The sequence below is a fragment of the Ambystoma mexicanum genome, chromosome 1p (assembly GCF_040938575.1).
Source record: "Ambystoma mexicanum isolate Mex_15411 chromosome 1p, UKY_AmexF1_1, whole genome shotgun sequence".
Classification (NCBI taxonomy): domain Eukaryota; kingdom Metazoa; phylum Chordata; class Amphibia; order Caudata; family Ambystomatidae; genus Ambystoma; species Ambystoma mexicanum.
The window spans coordinates 271,058,324-271,083,722 of NC_090921.1; the positions used below are offsets into that span (position 1 = coordinate 271,058,324).

At 49.4% G+C, this 25,399-nt stretch overlaps 1 protein-coding gene across 1 annotated transcript; it reads right to left on the reverse strand.

The window, feature by feature from the left end:
* Window positions 1-369: 369 nt before the first annotated feature.
* Window positions 370-915, reverse strand: LOC138475098 (octapeptide-repeat protein T2-like). Its single transcript, XM_069612223.1, has one exon. It carries the CDS (start codon window positions 913-915, stop codon window positions 370-372), a length of 546 nt encoding a protein of 181 aa, XP_069468324.1.
* Window positions 916-25,399: the final 24,484 nt, after the last annotated feature.

Consider the following 25,399-nt stretch of genomic DNA (forward strand, 5'->3'; position numbering starts at 1 on the left):
ATATCTGCCGTCATTGTTGGATCCTGTGCCCATGTTGCTACAGAAGTCATCTGCAAAATGCAGTCTCCTCGATGTCAAGTCTGTGTTACGTTTCATGCTAATATCGGTGTCTACTAAATCATATTTGCTACCTCCTGCCCAGGCACCTGTTCCTGATCCACTGCATCCTGCCACGCTCCTGCCTCATGAATTTTTGCTATCTGGCTCTTCTCGTCTGTCCTCCTTGCGTTTATTTCTTTCCCAATCCAATGCTGCCTGTGTCTTCACAGCTCTTATTGCTTGTTCATCTTCCTCCCTACATGCTTGTTCTCTCGCCAGTCTGTCCAACTGCAACTTCCTCTGTTACCTCTCGGCTAACTTGCATTCTTCTTACTCTATCTCTCTGTCTCTCTGCCTTCTCCAGTTTTCTCCACCTTTTTTCTCATCTTCCTTTCCATTCTCTTCTTTTCCTTTCAGATGCCTTTCTATCCTTTTTTCCCGTTCCCTTTCCAAGTGCTCCTTCTCTTCTTCCCTTCTTCGTTCCCTATCTTCTTGTTCCACTTTCTCTTCTCTCCTTCTCTCTCTGTCCTCGCGCTCCAACCTCACTTCCCTGTCCTTCTCCCTTCTGTCCTCCCCCTCCGTTAGTTCTGCCCAGTCTGTTGTGTAGCGGCCCCTATTCAGGCTTTCTATTGCCTCTGTTGCCCTTTCTGCCTCCCTCTTTGTCTTCCCTTGAAGTTTTAAGAGTACCTGTGCTGCTATCCATTTGTTCGTACTCATGCCCTCAAGCTCCTCCTTCACGCGCTGCTGCAGTGCCTCGTTGCTCACCCCTTCACCACTAGCTGGCTGTCCTATGCCTTTCGGCTTGTCCTCTTTAGTGTATGGTGGTGGCTTGTATGTTAGATTTGAATACCCCTCTGCTGCCCTTAGTTCCCTCATTGGGTACATCCCCTGTTCATCGTCTGTGTCATCAGATACTATACTTGGAGGGATAGGGGGGTGCGCAGGGATGGGTCCCTTCTTCCTTCACCTCCTGCTGGCTTAGCATCCACTGACGCCTCACGGTTTCCCCCTCTCCTTCCTGAAACATGCACCACAACCCAAACGTGGCAAAGTATTTGGTCAATTTCATCCCCTTGTAAGCACCCTGTATGTGTGTCAATAGTGATTGCTGCATGTTTTTGGAGAAACTCCCACAAGGTGGCCATGGTTTGGTTAATTTACCTTCAATACTTTTGGATCATTCTATGCTATATTTGAAAATGTTCTCCTTATAAGGTGAAGTGTCTTACACAAATTCTAAAGGTGAGTTACTCCCCCACTGTTACCTTGATACGTTTCAATACCTCTTTACCTGACCTCAAGTCGAGGTTTTCGATAATCCGCTGTTCAGGGATAAAAGTCACCATGCAATGAGAATACGTTCCACATTCTATGAGCCTCTCTGGCTCTGCAACTTACCAGGCGTGCTCTGTACACCGGCCCTCATTCACAATCCCTGCCTCCTCAGGCACACAACCACAATCCTGTGCAGGCGCCTTCCGCGCACCGCAAATTTTTCACATCGTCTGCCAATCCCAAGTTCTCAATACTAGCTCCTCACCGTCTCAAACTCTCTGTGTCCTATGTGCAAACCTAAGGGTGACGTCACCAACCATCAACACACTATAGGTAAATTGAAGATCGAGCGCACCCAATAAGAGCCTGTTACTCCCAAACCCACAATAAAAACACAGCTGTCTTCCTGCTCTCCAGGCAGAGTATACCAATATTCTCTTGTGATCGCACTGCACCCGTTGCATCGCCAAATGTGTGAAATGCCTCTCTCCAGGACACTTAACCAGTCAATTCACCTTCTGCAATCTAGGCTAGTTCCCTTGCTGACCCTCACAAGAATACCATCATCTATGATCCAAGCTAAAACGCCCAAAACACATGAATACTTTATTTACAGAACATTTGTCATCCAAGCATTTAAGTCAATAGTCTAGGTTATTCACCAGAACCTTTTACCTCAAAGACCAAATGTGCGTTAAACATAGAAAAGGGACTTCTACCTCTGCTCCTGTCCCTACTCATTACACCACTACAAAATGATGCTATAACACTACTAAACAATACTTTGATAATACTTGACAGTACTCAACAATACTCCACAATACTCCATAGCCTTCCGCACTCCCACAATTCCTGTTGGTCTGGATCAATACTTATGTTCCGTGTTGCACTAGCGCTGCTCGGCTGCTGGCTCCCTGTCAAGGCGTTCACCTCCCCGCCCTGGGCTGCCTGGACAACTCGCCGATCTTGGGTGGGATGATTTCCAAAGAAGCTCTTGAGGACCTATAAACAGGCATACGTTCTCCCATCCTTCTCGAAATATCAGAGGGTCCCACAGCCTCTCCGGTTCGGTGGTGAAGGGGTCGGCTTAGAGCCAGTCTAGCGCAGCAAACCATCCTCTGGCTACCAGCTTGTTGGGGACAAACTCCCAGGTAGGTCCGAGGGCTTCTAGGAGTGTGCAGACTCACGGAAGGCACAACACCTTCCCCCAAAAGGAACGTATACCCAGCCAGACAGCAAGGTCAAACTGCAGTTTATTACAGCCAAAACCAACATGGATCACAACCTGGGTCCTACTCCAGAAAACCTATCACCATTTGGGGTTGGTCGACTGGAGCCTAATAACCTGTATAGTCCTATATGTAAATTACTCTACTGGCCCTCACATGTCAGGTGGCTGGGCTGGTCCTTCCCCAAATTACTATCTTTAAACAATGTTGCAGTGTGAGGGTCTTACAACTGGTATTTGGCAATTGCTACCCACCCCTAGGATACTGAACTGTGGTTGGCTACAGTTGATGTTCCCAAGGCCCGGGACACGAAATGATTCTCAGCTCTTGGTGTACCTTCTCAAGGTAATAAGAAGATCTATCTGTCTGCCATGTAACTTGTGTGTACCACCATGGTCTATGAAAGCGCCCGTTCACATCGTGCAACACTTGTCTCAAGTTGTAACATCTTTGTTGCAAGTCTCTGTCTGGTGGCGTGAGATCGATTCTCTTTCCCAGCGCTGGTTTTGAATCATCATGTCGGCCGCGCCACATGTTCGGAGACCATAATTTGGAGCGTCTGCAGCTCTGAATTATGATGAATTATGAGGAATTACTCACATTTACTGCGGCTGGTGTTGCTGTTGTTCAGGGAATGGAATGTCACTTGTATCTGGTGGCCTTGGCAGCGGGCTCTGTCTCACACATTTGTTCTCTGTTCAGCCTGAATTCTGCTCAGCTCAGCTCTTACTGCGCGGCTTGTGGCCTGCTGTGATTTTCCTAAGACATAGCATGGCTTTTACATGCTTGTGCCATTCTATATTCTCCATATTAGTCACACGTGGTTCTGTCAGGTGCCATAGGTGCTCGTGCAGTCCCATAAGGCTATCTGCATGTAAGCATCTGCAAGCTTTTCTCAGAATCTCTTGCTTCTTGCAGTTTATGCGTTGCTGCATTTAAGCTAATGACCGCTTTAATAAAAGGCAATGCCAGTATTTATATGCATCTGTCTTCTAACTTAAAGAACTGTACGCTCGTGTTCTTCGTGTATTCGGGTGCGTGTTTGTGCCCCAATGTGCGGATGGCCCATGTGCTTCCTGTCTAATGCTGCTATGTCGTGGTGTCTCTAACGACGTCAGTAACGTGGCATCTTGGAGCTTTAATGGATACAGTCAATTGAAGTCCTCTTAGTTGCATCCTGAGGCTCTTCGTCCACTCTGGGTAGGGTTTGTAGCGCTCCTAGTCTGTAGGGCTGGCTGTTTGGGTACCTCTCGACATACTGATCGATCATTGGAGCACTAGGAATTGGTCCGAAATAATATGGGCGATCACAGTATCTCCTGTTCTTCTTCCGTGCCATGTACCTTATTGGAGGAGGGGGAGGAGGGGAAGAAGGTGAATTTTCCCATCCCTCTTCAAATGTATACAGGTTCCAGCACTTATTGTCTTAGTATTATAGAAGGACGGAGGATGGACATAAGTCCCAGTACTTGTTAACATCCTCCAATGACTACCACGCAGTGTTTATCTCACGCTTCTAGTGATGTGAGCTCCTCTATCCCTCTTTCTTGTCTTAGTGGTAAAGGGGGAGATATTCACATAAGTTTGATGATCAGTAATTAATGTAGATTCATTTTCCACACCCCAATATGCCATACAAGAACGGGGAAGAGGCAAATAGTTATCATCCAGGAACCTAGGTAAATAATTACTCTGGTCTAACCCTCTGACTCTGCCTCCTTGGAGTTTGTCCTCCCCACACGGTCCTCCCACAGATAGCCACTCTTAGGGTCAAAGTCAGGTAGCTTCTGCCTTTCTCTGGCCACGTAAACTAAGCTTCCCTCCAGGGAAGCAGTAACAACATTGCTAGACTCTTCACAGTACTTAAACCAAAAGAAGTTGTGCAAACCAGGTCGCAATAGCAAGTCAGTGCAGGCCTCCCTGAATGGGCGGGGTCCTTGTCTGATCCAGATCCTACTCCAAATGAGTATCAGCCTTAGTTTTGCTTCATAAGCGATTCCATGCATACCTATTTCAAGCAGGAGTGGCATATTTGGCATACTAATTGGGAGATTGAAAGGTTTTTTCAATATTCTAAATTCTTTTTTTTGTATTGTGCATTTGGTTAATACAATATAGTCTCAAGCAGAGTTATAAATTAAATTTGCGGCTCTTCAATTGTATATAGCTAACATAGCCCCAAATGACGGCTGCACATAGTGCCTCAGACTGGGCCTTGGCACAATGCATTTCTAGGGCTTTAATCATGGCTTGTCCACTATAATACTTGGAGAATGTAATAACTGCTCCTCCGCATCTCGACAGTGACAGCTCGTGTTTTGTTATTTGTTTCGACCACAGGACCTTCTTGTTGATACGCACTCCGAGAAAGTCATGGAAATTAAGGTGGTAATTCATAGAATTCGGAGCACGAGTGGTGCATGCGGCTGGCGCACAGTGTGCGCGTGCGGCAGTCTGCGCCAGCCGCGTGTGCCAAAATCCATTTCCGTGCACAACGTATTCATGGATTTTAACATCCATAACCAGCCGTGGCACAGGGTGGCGCAGCGATCCTGCAGCAGCGCCAGTTACGCCCCCAACCCCGCCCGTGTGCCATCCCGTACATGGCACACAGGCCAGTGGACCAGCATACAGCCCCCCAACCACGAAAACGTCTGTAAAACTACCCACGCACCCCTCAGAATACACGTACCCCTCTCGCGGTAGCAAAATCACATGTAAAACTCCCTGCGCACCCCTCCGAATACACGTACCCTTCTCATGCCAGGTAAATTGTGTCCAAAAAGCACCCCTCTGTGGCGTGGGCTGCCTGTGGGGCATGCCCAGGGTGGATGAGGTGCCTGTGTGTATTTGGGGGGTGCGCGGGAAGTTTCACATGCGATAGGTCCTGTGTGAGTGGGGTACGTGTAGTTTGGGGGTGCGCCTAGAGAATCACACGCGAAAGGCCTTGTGCGAGCGGGGTACGTGTATTTCGGGGGTGCGCATGGAGAATCACACGCGATAGGCCTTGGGGAGCGGGGTACGTGTATTCTGAGGGGTGCGTGGGGAGAATCACACGCGAAAGGCCTTGTGCGAGTGGGGTACGTGTATTTTGGGGGTGCGCGTGGAGAATCACACACGAAAGGCCTTGTGCGAGCGGGGTACATGTATTTCGGGGGTGCGCGTGGAGAATCACATGCGATAGGCCTTGTGCGAGCGGGGTACGTGTATTTCGGGGGTGCGCGTGGTGAATCACACACGAAAGGCCTTGTGCGAGCGGGGTACTTGTATTTCGGGGGTGCGTGTGGAGAATCACACACGATAGGCCCTGTGCGAGCGGGGTACGTGTATTCTGAGGGGTGCGCAGGGAGTTTCACACGCGATTTAGCTGTGTGAACGGGGTACGTGTATTCTGAGGGGTGCGTGGGGAGTTTCACACGTGAATTGGCAGTGTGTATCCTTCCAGGTGTGCCCTCTACCCCCTCCCCAGCCCCTGCAGGCAGCCCACACCACAGGGGACTACCCTGCACCCCTGGTCATGTCCCGTAGGCAGCCCACCCACCCTGGGCATGCCCCCCAGCCAGCCCACATGTCACCATGCACAAGTGAGCACCGACTCATGTCCCCTGCACCCCCACCCATCCAGCATTGACAGGCACCTGCCAGCAGGCCCCGACTCATGTCCCCCTGCACCCCCACCCACCCAGCATTGACGGGCACCTGCCAGCAGGCCCCGACTCATGTCCTCCTGCACCCCCACCCATCCAGCATTGACGGGCACTTGCCAGCAGGCCCCAATTCATGTCCCCCTGCACCCCCACCCACCCAGCATTGACGGGCACCTGCCAGCAGGCCCCGACTCATGTCCTCCTGCACCCCCACCCATCCAGCATTGACAAGCACCTGCCAGCAGGCCCCGACTCATGTCCCCCCCCAACATGTCATAAAGATGCACATTCATGGGCCTCATGTCCACCAAAATCCCACTGTACGCCACCCCAGTCTTGAGACCCAATCAAGTTTCCCATCCACCCCACACTGAAAGGCCTATATCATGACACAAACCAAAAGTCAACTATGTACATCAACACATGTCTGTCACACACACACACTGGGTAAACCCACATTGTGACATGCAGCAAACCAATGAGCGAATACCACACATGGAAGTAATAAATTAAAATGTATTTTGCACAAAATGAAGGTAACGGAATGAAAACATGATAAATATTTTAAACAAGAAAAGAAATGCATGTCCAAAAATTAAAAAAATAAATGAAGTCTCAATCCAAAGTAATCCAAAAGAAAGTTAGTCCAAACTCTTCGTCCACCAAAGCAAATCCAAAGGAAACGTAAATTGTAAAATCCATTGATCCATGGTGATTTAAAAAAATATATTTTTCATAAATCCACAGTTCAACTATGTACAACGATTCAATCCAGGGTCCATGAGCCCAACAAATTAAATGAAACCTATAAAAAAAAAACTACCTAATGAAGAACCATATACAAAAACGTGGGGCATTGTCCAAGCGTCCCAAAAGAAATAAAAATAGAAAGGAAACCTAACACTAACTAACTATATACAATGGTGGCGGGCAAGTCCTACGGCTCACGCTGTGATGTCGTGGGCCAGGGCATCATCAAACTCCATGTCAATGTCCCAGAGGCGGGCCTCTGCCCTGGCCCCGAGGTCTCGCAGGGATGCAGTCATGGCCTGTTCCAACTCCCTGCGAGTTGCCTTGAGGCACTCAGCCCGCCTCAACGCCCGGTGCACGGAGAACTCTGCCCTGACCATGGTGAGCCGCGCCTCTTCCGCCCGCTGTCGCTCCGCATCTATCCGCTGGCCCAACCGCAGTCACACGGAAGACACTCCCATTCCAGGGTCCTCCTGCCCTCTGGCCGATGCCTGCCCCTCTGATGTTGATGGCCGCGAACCATCATCGCTCCCACCTTGAGCCTGCTGCTGTCCATGTGCCCTGTCTGATGATGCCTGCACATCCTCCATCTGCTGTTCTCTAGTTGGTGGGGTGTCCACCCCTGCTGGACCCCCGACTCCCGACTGTAGCAGGGATGGGATCTCCATCAAGCTGGCTGTGTTGGTCGGGCCAGGTCCACAGGGGGCCCTGGTGGAATCTGGGCTGGAAGACGGCAGGGAGAACGACTGGCGCATAGTCTCCACAGAGGAGAGGTCCGCCAAAGTGTGTGACACATGTAGGAACCCTCTGACCATGGCCCCTCCCAACTGTGCCACGTTGCCACACAGCTCTTCGTGATGGTGTGCGTGGTCCCCCCAGGAAGCACACATGTCATCACGAATGACACGCGTGCACTACGCGACACCAATCAGGACGGAGCCCATACGGTCATGGGACTCCTCGTCTGCAGGTAGTGGAGTGCCAGATGACGTGGGCCTCCCCCCTACCTGTGGATGGGCCTGGGACGGGGCATCCCTGCTGGTGCATGGTGGTGCAGTCACAGGGTCAGGGACAGCGACATGCACAGGCCCCTCTGCGGCAACCTGTGCTGCCTCCTGCCCCTGGCCCTGGACTGCACCACTTGCACCAGTGGTACTACCCCCTCCAGGCCCCATGTGCGGCTCAGTACTGGTCTCCTCTTCCTCTGTGGATACCACCAACCTGGATGTCTCCGTACCGTCTTCCGCCATTGCAAGTCCCTGTGGGGGCTCACCCGCCCCTTCCACTACAGCCGTAGTGGCAGACACGGCACCAGTCCCCTCACTCCCGGATAATGGCAATTCCTGGGAGGGTGGCTGGGCCTTGCGTTGCTGCCCGGTGGAGGTATCCCCGCTGCTTTGCTCCACAGTGCTGTCTCCGCCCTCTTCTTCACTCGACGCTGCGTAGAGGGAGACATAGAACACAAGCATCAGGGTACTGTACAATAGTGCCCTAGACAGGAAGCAATAACACATGAGTGGCACTGTCAAACGTCACTTCCATCCTGTCCCTCCACAACACATGGGTCAATGCAGACAACACACATGCAGAAACAGGCACGGCGCATGCAATCAACATCAGCATCCATGTACAAGGGCCTCTATTGACATAAAGTTTTGGCTTCAAACTCACATGCATCATGGCTCATACTGATCCCATGCACACACATCACCGGAGGGTCATGCATCAGGGCTCGTACACCACAGACACAGTCGATACAAGGGTGACTAGACTGCATAAGTGAATCAACACATCGTCACGGACATGTGTCATGCATCCATGGCGTTTCAAAGTCACACACACGCTTCTCAGACACACAGACACACAGACATGTACACCATACATGTACATGAGAGCAGCACCCATCTCCCACCCCCAATTCATGTCCAAGAACAGAGTCAGGCATCCATTCATGTGTGCATTCCGCATGCAGCTCCTCAGGTTGCATTGGAACACATGGACCATCCATGTGGTTCACGCATTAGTGGTCTCACATGCATTACCATGATGTCCCTGCAAACACACATCCATACATGGCCTATGTAACACATACAGGCAAGTAGCTGACTACCAGCACACTGCAACATGCCCTGTTTCACACAGCAAAGCATGGCCACTTACTGCTCGACTCCAGGCGGGTCTTCCTTCGAAGGATCTGGACGTGGAGCACTGGGCTTGTTGAGGGTCCTGGACCTGAAGTCCTCCCAGCGCTTCCAGACGTGCTTGATGTTGCAGGTTGCCTCCCCCTCCGCGTTTATGGCAACCACTACGTTCTCCCAGATCATCTCCCGTCCTTCCTTGTCGGCGTGCAATGGTGTGAAGAGGGCATCATAATGCCCCAGAACTTGCTCCATCAGGATACCAACTTCATTGTCACTGAAGCTGGTAGCCCTCTGCCTTTCTGGCTGGGGGTCGCTAGTGGTCTCGGATGGTGTTTGCCCCGACATGGCAACCCCCGAGGCAGGTGTGGGTGGGCAACTGGGTCTTGGGGCTGGGCTGTGGAGTGATGGTATCCCAGTCAAGAGTCTTCTGTTCCAGCAGGGGTGGACACAGCAACTGGACCCCTGCAGATGGCTGACGTGCAGGCACCAAATAGCAGGGCACGTGGGCAGCAGGCAGGCAGGCAGCAGCAGATGGCAGGTGGGAGTGTGCTCAAGGGTCTGGGGGGCTGGAAAATGGCCTTTTGGGCAGGAGCGTGGTTTTCCGTGTGTTGTCGCGTGGCCAGATTGATGCGGAGTGATTTGGCCCGTGAAAAAGTGCACGTCAGCGTGTAATTCGAGGAAAGGCCCTTAGCGCGTAAGCACGTCTGTGACGTAACACGCACAGGCGTTTCCCTCAACACGGGTGCATAGTGGATCAGCACGTGAAAAAACCACACGTCCGTGTGTGAATGCGTGCAATCCAAGGAAAGGGCCTAAGCGTCACCCTCAGCACGGGTAAAAGGTGAGTGTGGCCAGCAGTTCGCTGTATGTGCCTTTCATGGAGACCAACGTGTGTGTTGCTACTTCGTGTTGTTTTGCGCGCCATCACAACTTCACAGTGGATCAAGGACATATCTCTTCTTTTGGCGGGGGTATTGGCTACGCTTGTTTTTCATCATCACGCTAGTCTGACGGTGAGTCGTGCATGCTATTTTTCCCACTGCGGGTGCCCCTGTGTGTCGCGTACCCGTTTTTGAGGTCATAGTAGCCTGCGTGTCCCACGCGTACCCATTTTTCATGTTCCTGGGTGCACCGCGTACTGCGGGAGGTTAATTCTACACACATAGGCTGCAGGGGTTGCGTGCACGGTTTTACTGCAGTTTTGGGGTGCCTGAGCGTTGTGTGACCCGTCACCTAATCACCGGGGTCACATACAGCCTTGCAGGTGCAGGGGTGCTGTTAACATCTTGCATCCCACCCCCTTCACCCCAATTGCCCAGGATAATTGTCGTGTACACCTCCCATTGGAACTTCTCCATCTGTGCCGGCACTACTCCATCTGTGCCATAGTTGGGAGGCCACCAAAGGTGAGGGGCGCCTCAGCTGGGAGTACTCCTCGTCGTGGGCGTGGTCAGGGATGTGGCTGGGGTGACCAGGGAGCAGGGGGATCCAGGGTGGCCGCAGAGGGGGAAGAGGCAGGGCTGCACCACTTCGGCACAATGTTGTGCCATGTGTTGGTGCAGTCATGCCACCACCCCCTGTGGTTCCGGGAGATGCAGCTTCTGCATCTGGCACTGGCGCCCATGTGACCCAGCAGTCCGTTTCATCGACTGCCACAGGCCCAAGGGTAGTGGTAGCTGCAGGTGCAGCTATGGACACCACCACCCAGGCTCAGGGTCTGCCAGCGCATGTTGCGTTGGCACTTGAAGAGTCCTTGGATGATTTCCAACAGGGCAGGAGGAACACCGTAGGTGCACGCAGGGCTGCCCTGACAGATACAGGTGTCCCTGAGGTTGTAATGTCATCTGCTGCCCCGACCAGCCGAGTGTTGGCAAGTGCAGGGGCAGATGCAGCCAACAACACCCCAGTTGTGAGTCTACCAACCAGGACAGTCGCGGTCAATGACCCTGCCACAGCGGATGTTGCTGCACATGGTCCATTCGAGGGCACCCAGCAGCTACTGATGCAAGTCAGGCCTTTGGTCGTCCTTCCACCTGCCACTCCCTTGGCTCAATCCACCGGTGCCACTGGCCATACTGATCAGGGCAACATTTGCCAACCAGGGTCCGCGCCACCATCCAAGAGTAGGAAGGTTGCACCTGCAGCACAGGCTGGGACCCCACACACAGCCACGACCTCCTGCACGTCGAGGAAGAAGCCTTTCTGTGCGCAGGAACTGGACTTCCTGTGGACTACGTGCGGGACCACACCGTGACATGCTAATGGGTCTTAATTGTCAAACTACAGCTGCCCATCGTGATACCCACTGGAAGCAAGTTGTGGAACATGTGAGTGCATTTGGCCATGAGGTGCGCAAGGCGCAAGAGTGCAAAAAGCGTTGGAATGACCTCAAACGCAGCGCTAAGGCATAGCGTGCCTCAAATTACAACATGATTCTGGTGACTGGCAGTGTGCCGGCACCTGAGGAGGAAGACCTCACTCCGCACGAGTCACTCGTTGCGGAGTTCATACCACCTGAATCGGTCAAAGGAGTGGGAGAGATGCCAGACTTTGATGCCCAGTCCAGTGAGTGTTGCTGCGTGTTTGTCGAGGCCATGTGTGTTTTACTTGTGTGATGTGTTGTGCATGACTGCCACTACATGTCATGTGTACATGGTTCAGATGTGCAAGTAATGAAATGCTTCACTGATGCATGGATGCTCTGCAGGATGGTGGACATGTGGAGCAGACGGGGACTGTCCTCATCACCACACATGCACCCTACTCACATGCTGTCACCTGGATGCCCCTCCAGTCCATGTTCCAACTCACTGGCCCTTCTGCATGTAGCCTGGGGTGTCCTTCCTCTCAGCACTGGGACTAATCATAGCGTGACTGACGTGCATGTGTCCTCTGCCTGCATGCGGGTATTCCACATAGGCATGATCCCTTGCCCCTCCATCCCCACCCTTCACCCCAATATCACCTTTGCACTGGTCTGCATTATTTTGCCGTAATGCAAAAATTGTTCATGCGTCCTGTGTACATGCTAACTTCCACCAGCCAACCTGCCAGACACATGCAGTGGGGTACATCCTTTGTACTTGATGCAGGGTGCCTCACTTGGACTGTGCAGATGTCAGATGCTCTGCAGGGACATGAGTGCCCATTCATGCTCCATGTGCATTCCATGCATGCCCCTGTGTGTCCTTGAATGGATGATCATTGTAGTACGTGTCCAGGGTGAACTACATTTCATGGCATTTAATCAGCCTTCCCATGGCCACTGTGGCTCAGTCCTGCGTCCCACACATGTTTGGGGTGTGACAGTCTGCGTGGGTCACAGGCCTCAGCCTGTTTCAGGCCCACTGACTCTGTCCAACTGGTGTAGTGTCTTCTGCACAAGTGGGTGTACTACTGAGGGTTCATCATGTGTCCTGCTTACTGTCCCAACCTCATCTGCTGGGTTGTCACTTGACTCAGATGATGCAATTGATGCTAGTCAACACTGTCTGCCAATACACAGGTCTCTGGTCATCCTTTTGATACCCTGCAAGGCATCCCTGCATTTCCACTTAGGGGGAGGGGTGGTTTGCTTGTAGCCATGCAACCCATTGCATGCACATCGCACGTGATGCCTGAACTTGACCTTGCACTGCCTTCACGTTTTATGATACACATCATGAAGTACTTGCACATGTAGCTAGTGAGTAACATACTAATGTTCTGCACTGCATCGACCCACTTCTGAGCGGTATAACACCCTTCTACATGCCTAATCACAGAAGCAATGTCAAGTTGACCCGGCATGCATGGCAGGTTCTCTTTTATGTGTGACATGTCTGCTTCATGTGTTGGCTGTCTGTGTGATGTCTATTTGTGTGTGTGTTGTGTACTTCTTACATGTGTAGTGATCTTTTTTTCTCTCTACTTTTCAGATGATGACGCAATGGAGCCAGAGGATGGTGTTGTCATGCCAGGCACAGGGTTGTCATCACTACAGCAACCCGGCACAAGTGGACCCACATGTGCTACAGACCATCTTGTCTTTGGGTGGCAATGAGTCCAGCCCAGATGACCACTCTGACATCCATGTCGATTTGGATGTGCATCAGGACCATACGTCAGGGGTGAGTGATTCTGATGTGGACACTCCTCTGTCCGCGACACCTGCACTGAGGGGTCAGACAGTGGTGGGACCTCTGCCTGTGGTGGATCAAGACGCAGGGTCACCTTCCACACCAGTCGCTGATGGGCCTGGGCCATCACGTCGACAGGGGCATGTAGTCGTGCAGCCGTGGGCGGTGCCAACCCAACGAGGACTGCCGGTCCTTGGGTCCCGCAGGTGTCAGGTCCAGCAGCGTGGTGGCCGCGCACCACCGAGGTATACTGAGTGGGTGCAAGACATGAAAACATTGCTGTGAGCATGGAGCGTGTGGGCCAATCCGTGCTGCCCCCTGCCAGGCAGGTGCTTCTCCAGCAGCGGGTGGCACAGTCCATGGCCCGCTCGCTCAGGCTGGGCATGGCGGGCTCAGACAGAGCACGCCGGGCTGAAATGTTGTCTTTGTGTCAAGCAATTGCTGCTCATGCAGAGGCACACATGGAGGCCCTGAGGGCTGAGTATGAGTCCCTCAGATCCACTCTGGGTGTCCTCTTGAAGTCCCAGAGGGCGCGGTCAGAGGAGAGGTTTGCGCAGCATGAGCGTACCATCTCGGCTGAGCTACATGCTTGCCGGAAGGTGCATCAGTTGTCCAGCCAGGCCTTGCAGGAAGAACTCTGTGTTACACGTGTTACATTGCAAGAGGAAGCACGCGTATCACGGGAGGTTCTGAATGCAGACCTAGGTGTCATCGCCGCACAGAACCAGGCTCACCCGTCCGGCAGACTTGCTGCGGCTAGGCGTGGTCAGGCTTCTGTGCCACGTCCTCCTTTTCAGGATGAGCCAGACTCAGACGACGAGGTATCTCCCACACAGGTCGGGCTGTGCAGGCGTTGAGCCCATGGAGGTTTTTTTTTTCCTCAACATCATCGCATGTGGGTGTTGAGCTGCACCCTGTACCCCCACCCCCCCCCTCCTGGGTCCCTCCTCCCAACCCCCAAGGTTGTATGTGGCCATTTTTGATTTTTCTTTTTAGTTTAATCAGTTAACATTTGATTTGATAGTTAGTTTAATTAGGTAACGTAGGTTTTTTATAGTTCGTGTAATTAGTTAATATAGTTTAAAATTGTTTGTCTATTGTACTTTCATGTGACGGTGTGGTGCTTTGTGGCTTTTGAAAGCATCCACTGTCTGTTGCAGCTGGGCCCTTCAAGCTTGTCTCGTGTATGTGTTTGCAGCTTGTGATACTGACTCACATAGGCCACTCCTGCTTCCCTTATCCATGGGCTCGCAAGGATGGTTCGGTGTTACAGTCTATTTCACAAGGGCTTTGGACTGTCATATCTGTGGCCTGTCTGCTGCTGTACTACTTGTGTTAACACCCCTAGTGGGGATTGTAGGGTACTTATCAACAGCATTTCAGCATTAGAAATGGGTGGTTTCAGGAATCAGGTGTCCATTAATTGCTATACATTGTGTTGTATGTTTATTTTCTTTAATGTACATGTGCTTGATGCACTTCATGCTGTAGAGAGTGTCCGCCACCCTTTGCCTGTCAAAGTCACACTGATGGTGGGATGGAATCTGATGTACGTCTCTGACATGGTCCATTCACAACCAGCATGAAGAGACACACACAGGTGACTTTCCTGCATTAATATTGTGTTTTGTGCCCTTTCTGCAGGAGAATGAGCCTCCAGACCATCTTTACCGGCAGACATGGGCCAGTGTACGTCTGGCAGCTGCCCACGTTCGGTGATGCAGACATGCGCATGTGTGCGCTAGCAGTGCCACAGGGCTTGTGCTCGTACATCCAACAGAAGCAGACGTGTTTCCAGGAACTCCATGCAAGCACAAGGGGCACACACCACAGCCAACCTTCCACTAGGCCTGTTGCACATGCATGCTAAGTAGCGCCACTGACGGTGAGCTTGGACAGTTATTGGTGTTGAAACACACAGTACATCTAAGATGAGTTGGTGGACACATGGCAAGTTGCTTTCCAAGTTGTCAGGGGCACATGCAGGGGCTGTCGGACATATCCTCCAGTCCACCATGCTCCATTGAAGCAGATGTATAAGTCCATTAGCGTTCAAAGCCTGGAAAAATGGAGCTGCGCACAGGGACACCCAGCGAGGGACAGACTGGTGTGCAGTGCATATCATTTGCATGTTCAAATTGACACATGCACTACCTCTTTTATTTGGGGGATGCCAGAACACTACTTGTACTGAAGTCGTACCTCGCTATATGCGTGTAGCTGCTTACCCAGGGACGATTGCATGATGTGTGAATCTTGACACATTGGTCTTCCATTTGCCTCACGCCCATGTCCACCTGACTTGCTGCATTGACAGTGTATGAACCATCACGGGGGGAGTCTTACGTATGGGTACCAAGCAGCAGACAAGAGTGTTTTTTTTGAGGAATTACTTGCTTTGGGGCATGTATGGTGGTGTGTGTGTGTGTTATGGACACACACAGATAAGTAACTCTTACTATCTTTGCAGCATTAAACTGCTCCTGTTACTGGACCTGAGAGTCTCTCTTTGACTTCCATTTGAGTCATTTGGTAGAATGTGCATGATATACATGGTTTATCTGATTAAGTATGTGTTATTGTGAATAGTAGATTTTTGTCTTTTCCCTACTTTCCCTTGACAATCCGACTCCCCTCTCCTGCCCCTTTTTCCGGTTATCCAGAATACCAATGCCTGTCCAGTCAACATATCCCTGACCCTCCTTCCCACCGTGGTCTCAGAGGCCTGTGTAAGTATGACCTTGCAGGCGCCCAGAACACAGAGGGGGTGGTTGGTTCGTGCCACTCCTGCGCGTGGACACCGGAGCAGTGACACTACCCATCAGTTGGTACTGCATCATTGTATATTATGTAGCAAACATGGTACACATCCTGTTGTAGCATTGTTAAGTGTGCTAACTTGGTTGTTCCATCATTGTGCCTGTACATGTGCTTTGAAATTTACTGCTACTTCAAGTCATCTACTGGAGACTCTTCAAGTGTTTTTTGCTGCCTACAGGCTTTTTGCCTGGCTTGTGTGTTTGGCTCGTTTGAGTTCTCTTCGATTTGGTATTTTTGACAGTCAAGGTGGCCTCTGAGGGTGCTGGACACTATTTACACGCAAGGTGGTAGATGGTGATCCTGTGTCCAGGTAGACTTCAAGGAAGAAGGCTACATACCCCAGACACAGTTGTTCATTAGGTCATGGTGATATGTGAATGAGGGAGGGTGTTTGGTTGTTGGACAGTTGTCTTGGCCTACAGTGCGATGGGCACCCTGACATTGTTATTGTGGTGTCCTATGTACATGATGTGTTCTGCTGGTAAATGCCTGTTCCTGTGTTGTGTTTACCTTTCAGGTGTGAGGGGATTGGTGTGGTTTGACATGCTGGGGTGTGCACATGGGCAATGTTCACATGTGATGTGTAGAGGACACTGATGGTCACTTGATTGGACATGCATGTATTGAGTGCATGTCCCTACTGACACACACAGTCACACTATGCTCCACCACATGTACATCCACCCTTCCATGTCCAAATGTGCACACAGTTTGCCTTCTGGGGACCACTGTGTCCCTGCAGCACATGATCTATGACCATTTGTGGATCCTGCACATGCGTCAATTGTTTATTTATTTATTTATTTTGTCCTTTTCATGTGATGCTCAAGGTGTGTCTCTGACACAATGGCTGGTCACTATGCTGTGTGCTGAGCAGTGTGTTGGAGGAGATGCACACAGCACACGTATTCAGGAGTAGGGATTTTGCCTTGGCCAATGTGCATGTGAACAGGCATTGATTGATATGTTCATGCTACATATGTTGGAATGCATGTGGGTATGACTTGTTTTGTGTGGGAGGTTGTTGGTCAGTCGTTTCATCGGATTCCATGACAGGCGTCATTGTGTGAAGCCAATTTACATTTATCACATGTCACTTCGTATATTATTGGTAATGTTGTGGCCTTTCGCTATTGCATGGTGTGTCAAACATGGGTGATGTCGCTTAGGAGGGTTTGGGTGACATACCAGGGATTGTGATGGCCTGTTTTGCAGGGGTGTGTGATGCACACCTTGCATGTGTTCCTTTTGGTCACACACGATTGTTCATATTTTAGTAGCTAGGGATGCACACAATGTAGCACTTCCATGGCAACATTCTCAGGGTGGTAAGGTTGTGACAATTGACTGTCTCTTTGTCATCATCGATTGTCGCCTGGTATGTGCCAGGCCTGTGTGCACTCCGCAGGGGTGGGAGTTTAGGTGAAAAATGTAGCCACAAGCTGGGTCCGAGCTGCCTCGCCACGTCCCCTATCCCCTCCCATGGGCAGCGCCTGTGCCTGTGGTTGGGGATATGGGGGCACCACCATGTCCACCGGTACACCCTGCCGTGTTGCAACATTGTGCAGGACACATGCTGCTACAATGATCCTACACACTACTAGGGGTGCATAGAGTAGCTGCCCACCAGGTTGTATACAAATTGTTAGTTTTACAACTGTTCGAATTACAATTGACCTTTTCACAATTGACCGAATTGTGAAGGTCAATTGTAAAATATATGTGGGGGGAAACCCCCCACAGCCCCCCACCCAATGCCAAACCCCCCAAAACCCATATATATATAATATATATATATATACGGTCAATTGTGAAAAGGCCAATTTTGACCCTTTAAATTCGGTCAATTGTTAATTCGAACAATTGTAAACAAACAATTTGGGTAATACCGCCCACCAGAGCGGTCAAGGGAGCGGAAGCGTGACTTTAGCACTCCGAATGTGTGCTCCACTATGCACCTGGTTGCAATATGGGCAGCATTGTATCTTACCTGGGGTGGTGTGGTGGGGTTCCGGATTGGCATCATCATGTGCTTGCTCAGAGGGTAGGCACTGTCCCCTGGAGAGGTGATAATGGTTGTGATTATTGGGGTTTGTGTATTTGTCTGTGTGTGACATGCATGCATGTGCACGGCCATTTGTAATCACCTAGGAGCCATGTGTCGCCATGCTGCCCAGCTTCCAGGGCCCGGCTCAGGGCGGACATTCTGTATATGAAACTGTCATGGGTGGAGCCTGGTTAGTTTGCATAGGCAGAGGTAATTATTCCCTTTGCATTGCATACCACCTGCACGTTGATGGAATTCCAGTGCTTGCGGTTTTGATAGATGTGCTCAGTGGCCCTATGTGGACATAGGGCCACATAGGTGCAATCTATGGCACTGAGCACTTTGGGGAAGTGTGCCACCCTGTAAAAGTCCTGGACTACGGCCTACCTTTCTGCGGGTGTTCTGGGCATGTATATGTGCCTGCGGACTGAGGGGCGCGCAGTCATGATTGCCAACACCTGGTGTAGGCAGTGTGACTGCGTGGCTTGTGAGACCCCCCCCCCCACTATGGCAGTAGTCCGCTGAAATGACCCAGTGGCCAAAAAATGCAGGACATTGAGCACCTTCTCCAAGGGGCTCAATGCTTGGGGGCAGATGGTGGGGATGTAAGGTCATCGTCCCACTCCATGACCAGGTTTAGGATGATACGAGGTGGAAACCTATACCTGCCGTGGATCTGGTCGTCCGGCATCCCGAAAAGGCTAGTCCGGGGGAAAAAATGCGGGCCCTGGCTATTCTCCTCCTCCTGCTGTGTCTCATGATCAGTGCAGCGACAAATGGGGAATTCATCGTAGCTGTATATACGTGTTTGTTGTTTGTGCACACTTTTATACTGTGCGCAGGGACGCTTACGCCTGCCTTCCTTTGGTGGACGTGTTGACGCCTGTGCGCATCTTTTAGCGTGCGCTTGTTTCCGGTATTCGAATCCATGAATACGAGTTGTTCGCGTGCGTGTGGGCGTTCCGTCTATTTCCCTGCAGTACTTCTCCAGTTACGCCTTCTTTTTCACGCGTTGTTCCCCATTCCGCGTGTTATGCCCCGTGTCCCACCCCCTTTTTGGTGTGTGCGCCGACATTGTGCACTTTCCCTGTGCGCGTCGCGCACGGCGTTCGGGTTGTTGCAATGACGTGTGCGCCACGCACGGATTTGGCACACAACCAGTGGAAAACACGCACAGGCCCTTCCTTGAATCGCATGCGTGCGCGTGCGCTTGCTTTTTCACGCTTGCGCCACCTTACGCCAGCTTGCGCTGAGATTTTCGGCGCACATTTGTTCCATGAACCGGCCCCTAAGTCTTTCTGGCAACTTGATATTTCTCATTGTCCTTTTTTGCCCAGAACAGGTGTTTGGATTTGGAGATATGTATCTCCAATTATATCCTTTCACAATCGGTGTCGAAGGTGGTAAATGCTTTTTGGAGGTTTTTGACGTTATGCTGATGCCCACATCATCCACAAAAAGAGAATTCCAATTGGTTCTCCTCCCAGATGTGGTGTATTCATTTCCATATTTAACTCATTAATGGTGGTGGCAAGGTTGTTGATACAGAGGCAAAGTATGAGTGGGACGAGGATGCAGCCCTGTCTGACACCTCTAGTTACAGGGAAAGTTGATGTGCTCTCTCCTCCCATGCCATATCTCACTGAGGCACAGTTCACGTGATAAAGAAGTAAATGTGTTGGTACTCCTATGGCCTTTAGGAAACCCCATAATAACTTTCTTCGAACTGTATCAAAGGCACTAGCATAAATTCCGTTTGGCAGCAGTTCAGGGTTATTACCACCAAACTAGCGCCAAGCTTGTAATGAGGGTCAATGTTCTCAGTTCTAAAGGACTAAATTACAGGCAAATGTGTGTGAACAAGGTGAAGAGATTAAAATGAGGAAAAAGGAGACATTTTGAGGGGCAAAGATGACTTTGCAACTAGGAAGGGATATACACTTGCCAACAGGTTTAATCAGTGTATTATGAAAGATCAAAACGTAGTGGGAGAACACGACATGTAATTTGAGTCAGATACAATGGCAAGCAATTCTAATTTGTTAGACCTTGTGACTAGTGATGATGAAAATAGAAGTTCGTTAGTACGTTCACTTTTTTAAAATAAAAAATGAGATTATTGCATTAGGACGGAAAAAAGGTTGTGGAAGAAGAAAAAGAAACTCCCAAAGAAGGCCCAGGAGGAAAACTAGGAGGGGGCCACGAGGAATGAGGCAGCAGAAACAGAGACCAGACACCGCAAGTCCATCAGATGCCCTTTGGAAATCGGTGATTGAGGAGAAGACACAACAGAGAGCGAAGTAGACCTCAAGTATCAATCTAGAATGCTCTCAGAGTCAGAAACGGATGTGTTAAAGAAGTGTTTAATGCTTTTGGTAGCTATGATTATACAACAAAATGATAGATTTGCATATTTTTTTAGCACAAACTGGAATGAAAGCAATACATTGCAACACATCTGATTGTGGAGAAACGAAGGTGCAGGACGCTGCTATCTTCTCTAAGCATCAGTGAAATCCTGACACTGTTGTTGGTTGACAGCTTAGATGAGGGGAATTCAAGCAACCCAATGGGCCCCATTAGGAGTATGCCGGTCTGGTAACATCGTACCAGACTGGCATACTCCGAGTTCTGCGGGCGGGTACCGTCCCTCCTGCCAAGTCTGACGTGGCTGGCTGAACGGCCACCGCTCACAGACTTTGACGGAAGCACTGGCACCGTTGATTATCAACGGTGCCAGTGCTTCCGTCTTCCCCATTCGTTTGAGTCCTATGGGACTCCATGGGAATGGGGAGCCATTTCTACCGGCGCCTGGCTTTGGGGAATTACTGGGACCACAGGGGCTGTAATGCCCCGGTTATTCCACAAAGCCAGGTGCCGGTAAAAAACACGACCCCGGAGGCAGCCTTGCCGTTTTTACCAGCACGGCTACCGCCGGGGTCGTAATGAGGCCCCATGACTTTGGATGATTATGGGTGGTCCCCGGTTAGTCTAAAACAATTCAGGACAAACACAGATGGAGCTGGTGAGAGTGGATTGAAATGTAAATCAAAATGTAATCCCCCAATAATCTGTGCTAAATTGGAATTGTTTGAAGATTTGGTTTTGCAAAATGTAGACAAAATAGACCATTGGGTTTCCCCTGACTAATAATCCTATGAATTTGAATAGTGTACAATGAGAGGCAATAAAAACGCTTAAAAAGGATTCGACAATCGTAACTAAACCATTGGTTAAGGGTGGCAATATAGTAGTAATGGAGACCTATATAGACATACATTAAGCTGGAGTGGGGGGGGGGGGCGATCCAGTGTACTGCATGTTATAGTAAATTATCAGAAAATCCAACACTTGTAATAAAAGCAGAATTTGCTGGGATGTTAGCATAGTGGGAGAATAGAGGTTTAATTAATTGGTGTAAGAAGCAATCTATAATAGTTATACATCCTGTAATACCGACTATTCATTTTCTCCCTAAGGTGCAGAAAACTAAATATAAACCACCCGGGGCCAGATAACAAAAAAACGGTGCAAGTGCTAAATTGCATGGTATTAGCACTATCGCAATCTTTGCCCTGGTGGAAAAATGCATTGAAAATGTATCTTTTTTTTAACTGGGGCTTATAACATGCCAAACATCACTTGTCATGGTGCAATTGTTTTCTGATATGTCCCAGTGTTTTTAGAAATAGGGCGAACTTTTCCCTAGTACTAATAATATGCAACCTTGCACCGGTGCAAAGTTTCTTTAATCTGGCCCCTCCTAGACTGACTGCTGCCTCTAAAATTCCCTCTTAGAGAAAACGTCCATCTTTGTAGATACGTTCCTTTTTCTGTTTTTACATACTTTACCATCATATATATATATATATATATATATATATATATATATATATATATATATATATATATATATATACACTAACTAAAATGAATGAATTACCCTAGGAAGACACACTCTGTACTCTCAACGTAGACTCCCTGTACACTAATGCAGAACATGAGCAGGGTCTAAAAATAGCTAAACATTTTCTCATATCGAGACCATAGAACTTTTGGGATCTTTTGCATATATTCTTGGAGATGTTGAAATGTTGGTTGGAACACAATGTTCTTGTTTAATGATCAATATTATCAGAAAATATGTGGTCCAGCTATGGGTATCTTGGTAGCACCAACTTATGCAAATTTATTTGTGGGGTGTTTGGAGAAATCTCTCCTACATTTTGGAGAATATTCATCTTATTTGGATAACATTTTGCCATGCTACTGATCTATAAACAATTCTTTTTAAATTTGAGATGGCACAGAATGGGAGATAAAGTAATTCATAAGGATGATACAGATTAACAAATGTTACCATTTGTGGAGAACTATAGTCACAAAGTAATTGTATTTTTAAATCTGGAAATTAAAGTGGCAAATACATTTCAGAGCACACTGAATCATAAGTAAATTAGTACAAATTCAGTGTAAAATTTAGAGAGTGCACATCTTAACAATTTGTAATGGAGTATCACTGTCATGATGCTTACCCCCGGGCAACCGGATCAAGCCCATCAGCCCCGGGAGCAGGCATCCAGATATTTAATAAAACCCCAGCAGCCCAGGCTGGGGGCTGTCTGGGTTCAGTCCTGGCACCTTAGGCGCCAGGCTCATAATAGAAATCAGTCCTGGCGCCATAGGCGCCAGGCTCATAGACTTTACTAACCTCATGCAGACCATGCTGCAAATGAATCCAAGCCAACGTGAGGCCTGGATGAGACTATTTTACTGCAGGGACTATTTTTTACTCGGGTGTGGTTCTAGGGACTTCTTACCTGGAACTACTTTGGAGGCTATTTAAACCACACCCGAAACAGCAGCACATGCTTCGCGTTATTCTGCATCCAGCAGCGTACCGCTCACCGTGCCTGCAGTCAGCATCCAGTCTTCAGCCACGCTCTTCTCGAATCCAGAGCTCCTAGCAATAGAAGAAAGAAGAAGGAAAGGTTAGAAAACAGATATTATTTCAATACTTACCTGAATTCCGGATCCATCTCGTCTTCGAACTTGAAAAGGACATTATTCCACACGCGTTGCATCGCCAGCTGCAGCGCCGCGTCATACTCACCAGTCCTCACAGAATTTTTCGATCCGGCGCAGCCTCCATCATTTTCTCCAACGAATTCCACCATCTAGGGGACAAAAGAAACATAAGGTGAGCCGAGAGGGCCAACAAATACAACCTCTCCACCACAAACTTACCTGATTAACAACCAGAGGCATTATTCTGTAACTAACCACTTCTTACGCCGCACCTGTAAGGAGAGAGAAACCAGCAATTTAAACACACGCATCTTTTGCCGGACAGTGTTGGGTAATACAGACTCTTACCTGAACACCATCAGCTGCCACAAGACAATCTTCCCTTGGACCCAGCTGCAACACAAGAAAGGAATGTACAAGAGTGAACATCGGACATATTGAACTCTTTCAACTTTATACTTACGGGTTCTCGCCTAGAACCTTCGAGTCAATATTCATCCGGAACTCTTCCAACGCCTTCAAACCAATGAAGTAACTGGTATCTATGCGCCCCTGCATTCCACGCAGGATGGAGAGCTCATCATTTACAAACATAAGGAGAATACTTCTACGGGTCAAGCAGACGAGATTAGGCGGTCCAGTCCAGTCTTTCATCTCTGCACTACGGTTCACGTTGGAGGAGGTTGCAGCAGTTCGGGTCCGATCGACGCCCCTGTAGAGCCAGGTGAGCGTAACAGAACGCAAAAGCCTATCTACAAATTCCCACCCGGGCATTATGGAAACCTCAGAAACGGACCAACTAGCCCAATTATTAGGGGAACTTAGGGCAGAAGTGCACTCTGCGCGCCAAGAGACTAATGCTCTCAGGAGAGAAATGATTCTGTCAAAGGAACGCACAGATGATCTTGCTAGACAACTGCTGCAAAATCAAGCTGGGCAAACACCCCTACCTGGACTCGGGGGAAACCCAGCTCCTGCTTCATCGAGCACTCCTGTGCAAGTAATCCTACCAGGGGCTATTCCTTTAGCTCCACCCGAACGCTTTGTTGGGGACCCAAAAAGGTTTTCAGTGTTTATGAATCAATGCTGCTTGCACTTCTTATGCACTTCTTATGCAGACCTGGAGCTTTTCCAAATGACCAAGCCAAAGTAGCCTTTGTACTATCTCTTAGTGGCAGTGCAGCTGACTGGTCAATTCCACTAGTCAACCAGGATGACCCTCTTCTTCTGGATTTTTAGGGTTTTCAAAGAAGCATGGAAAGACTATTCGCCAGACATTCACAGGGACAGGCCCTGGATAATGAACTTTTATCCCTTCGACAGGGTAATCAGGATCTGCTAACCTACATCGCAACCTTCAATAGATTGGTGGTGGAAACCGGATGGCCTGAGGAGAAACGAATTACATTATTTCATCGTGGGCTTTGGGGAGAACTCAAAGATGTTTTGGCTCAAGTTGTGAACACACCTCAGGATTGCGCAGAATTTATAGACTTAGTGGTCCAGTTAGACCACCGACTTCAGAATAGAAAGGCTGATCGAGCTAAGTTTGAGAGTCGGATATGGGTTAAACCCAATGTTACCCACAAAGGAACAGATGCATCAGAACCTATGCAGATCGGGGGGGGTTAAAGGACCCTTAACTCAAAAGGAAAGAGAAAAGAGATGTCAGATGCAATTGTGTCTGTATGGTGGAACCGCAGGACATTTTCTATGGGATTGCCCTATAAAACCACCCAAGAAAGTAGTAGGAGTTGCTGACAAAAGTCAAATAGAGCCTGATTCGGGAAACGACCACGCCTGACAAGCATAGAGGTCTGCTTGCCGAGCTTAAAGAAGGACACTCAGACCTCCCACCTAATTATACAAATGGTCCTTATTGATCCAAGGCTGCCATCACGTATGCACGCAGTAAGGGCATACATTGATAGCGGGGCTGTAGGAAACTACATGGACCACGAATTGGCCTCAAGGATGAATCTACCCCTTTGCAAAAAGACCACTTCGGATGTCATCACCACAGTAGATGGAACTGAAATTGCCTCTGGGCCTGTAACTCATTCCACTACTGAGCTGAGACTGTTGGGTCAAGATGGGCATCGAGAAACTATTGTGTTTGATTTAATCAAGGCCCCGCAATTCCAAATCATTCTGGGAATGCCATGGTTGGAAACACATAATCCTTGTATTGATTGGCGAGAGAAGAGAGTGACCTTCCCAGATTGTGCACACACCTGTTACCCGGATAAAACCTTGAACAAAAGCCTGGCCACCGTTACTAATTCAGTTGTGCAGTTACCTCAGG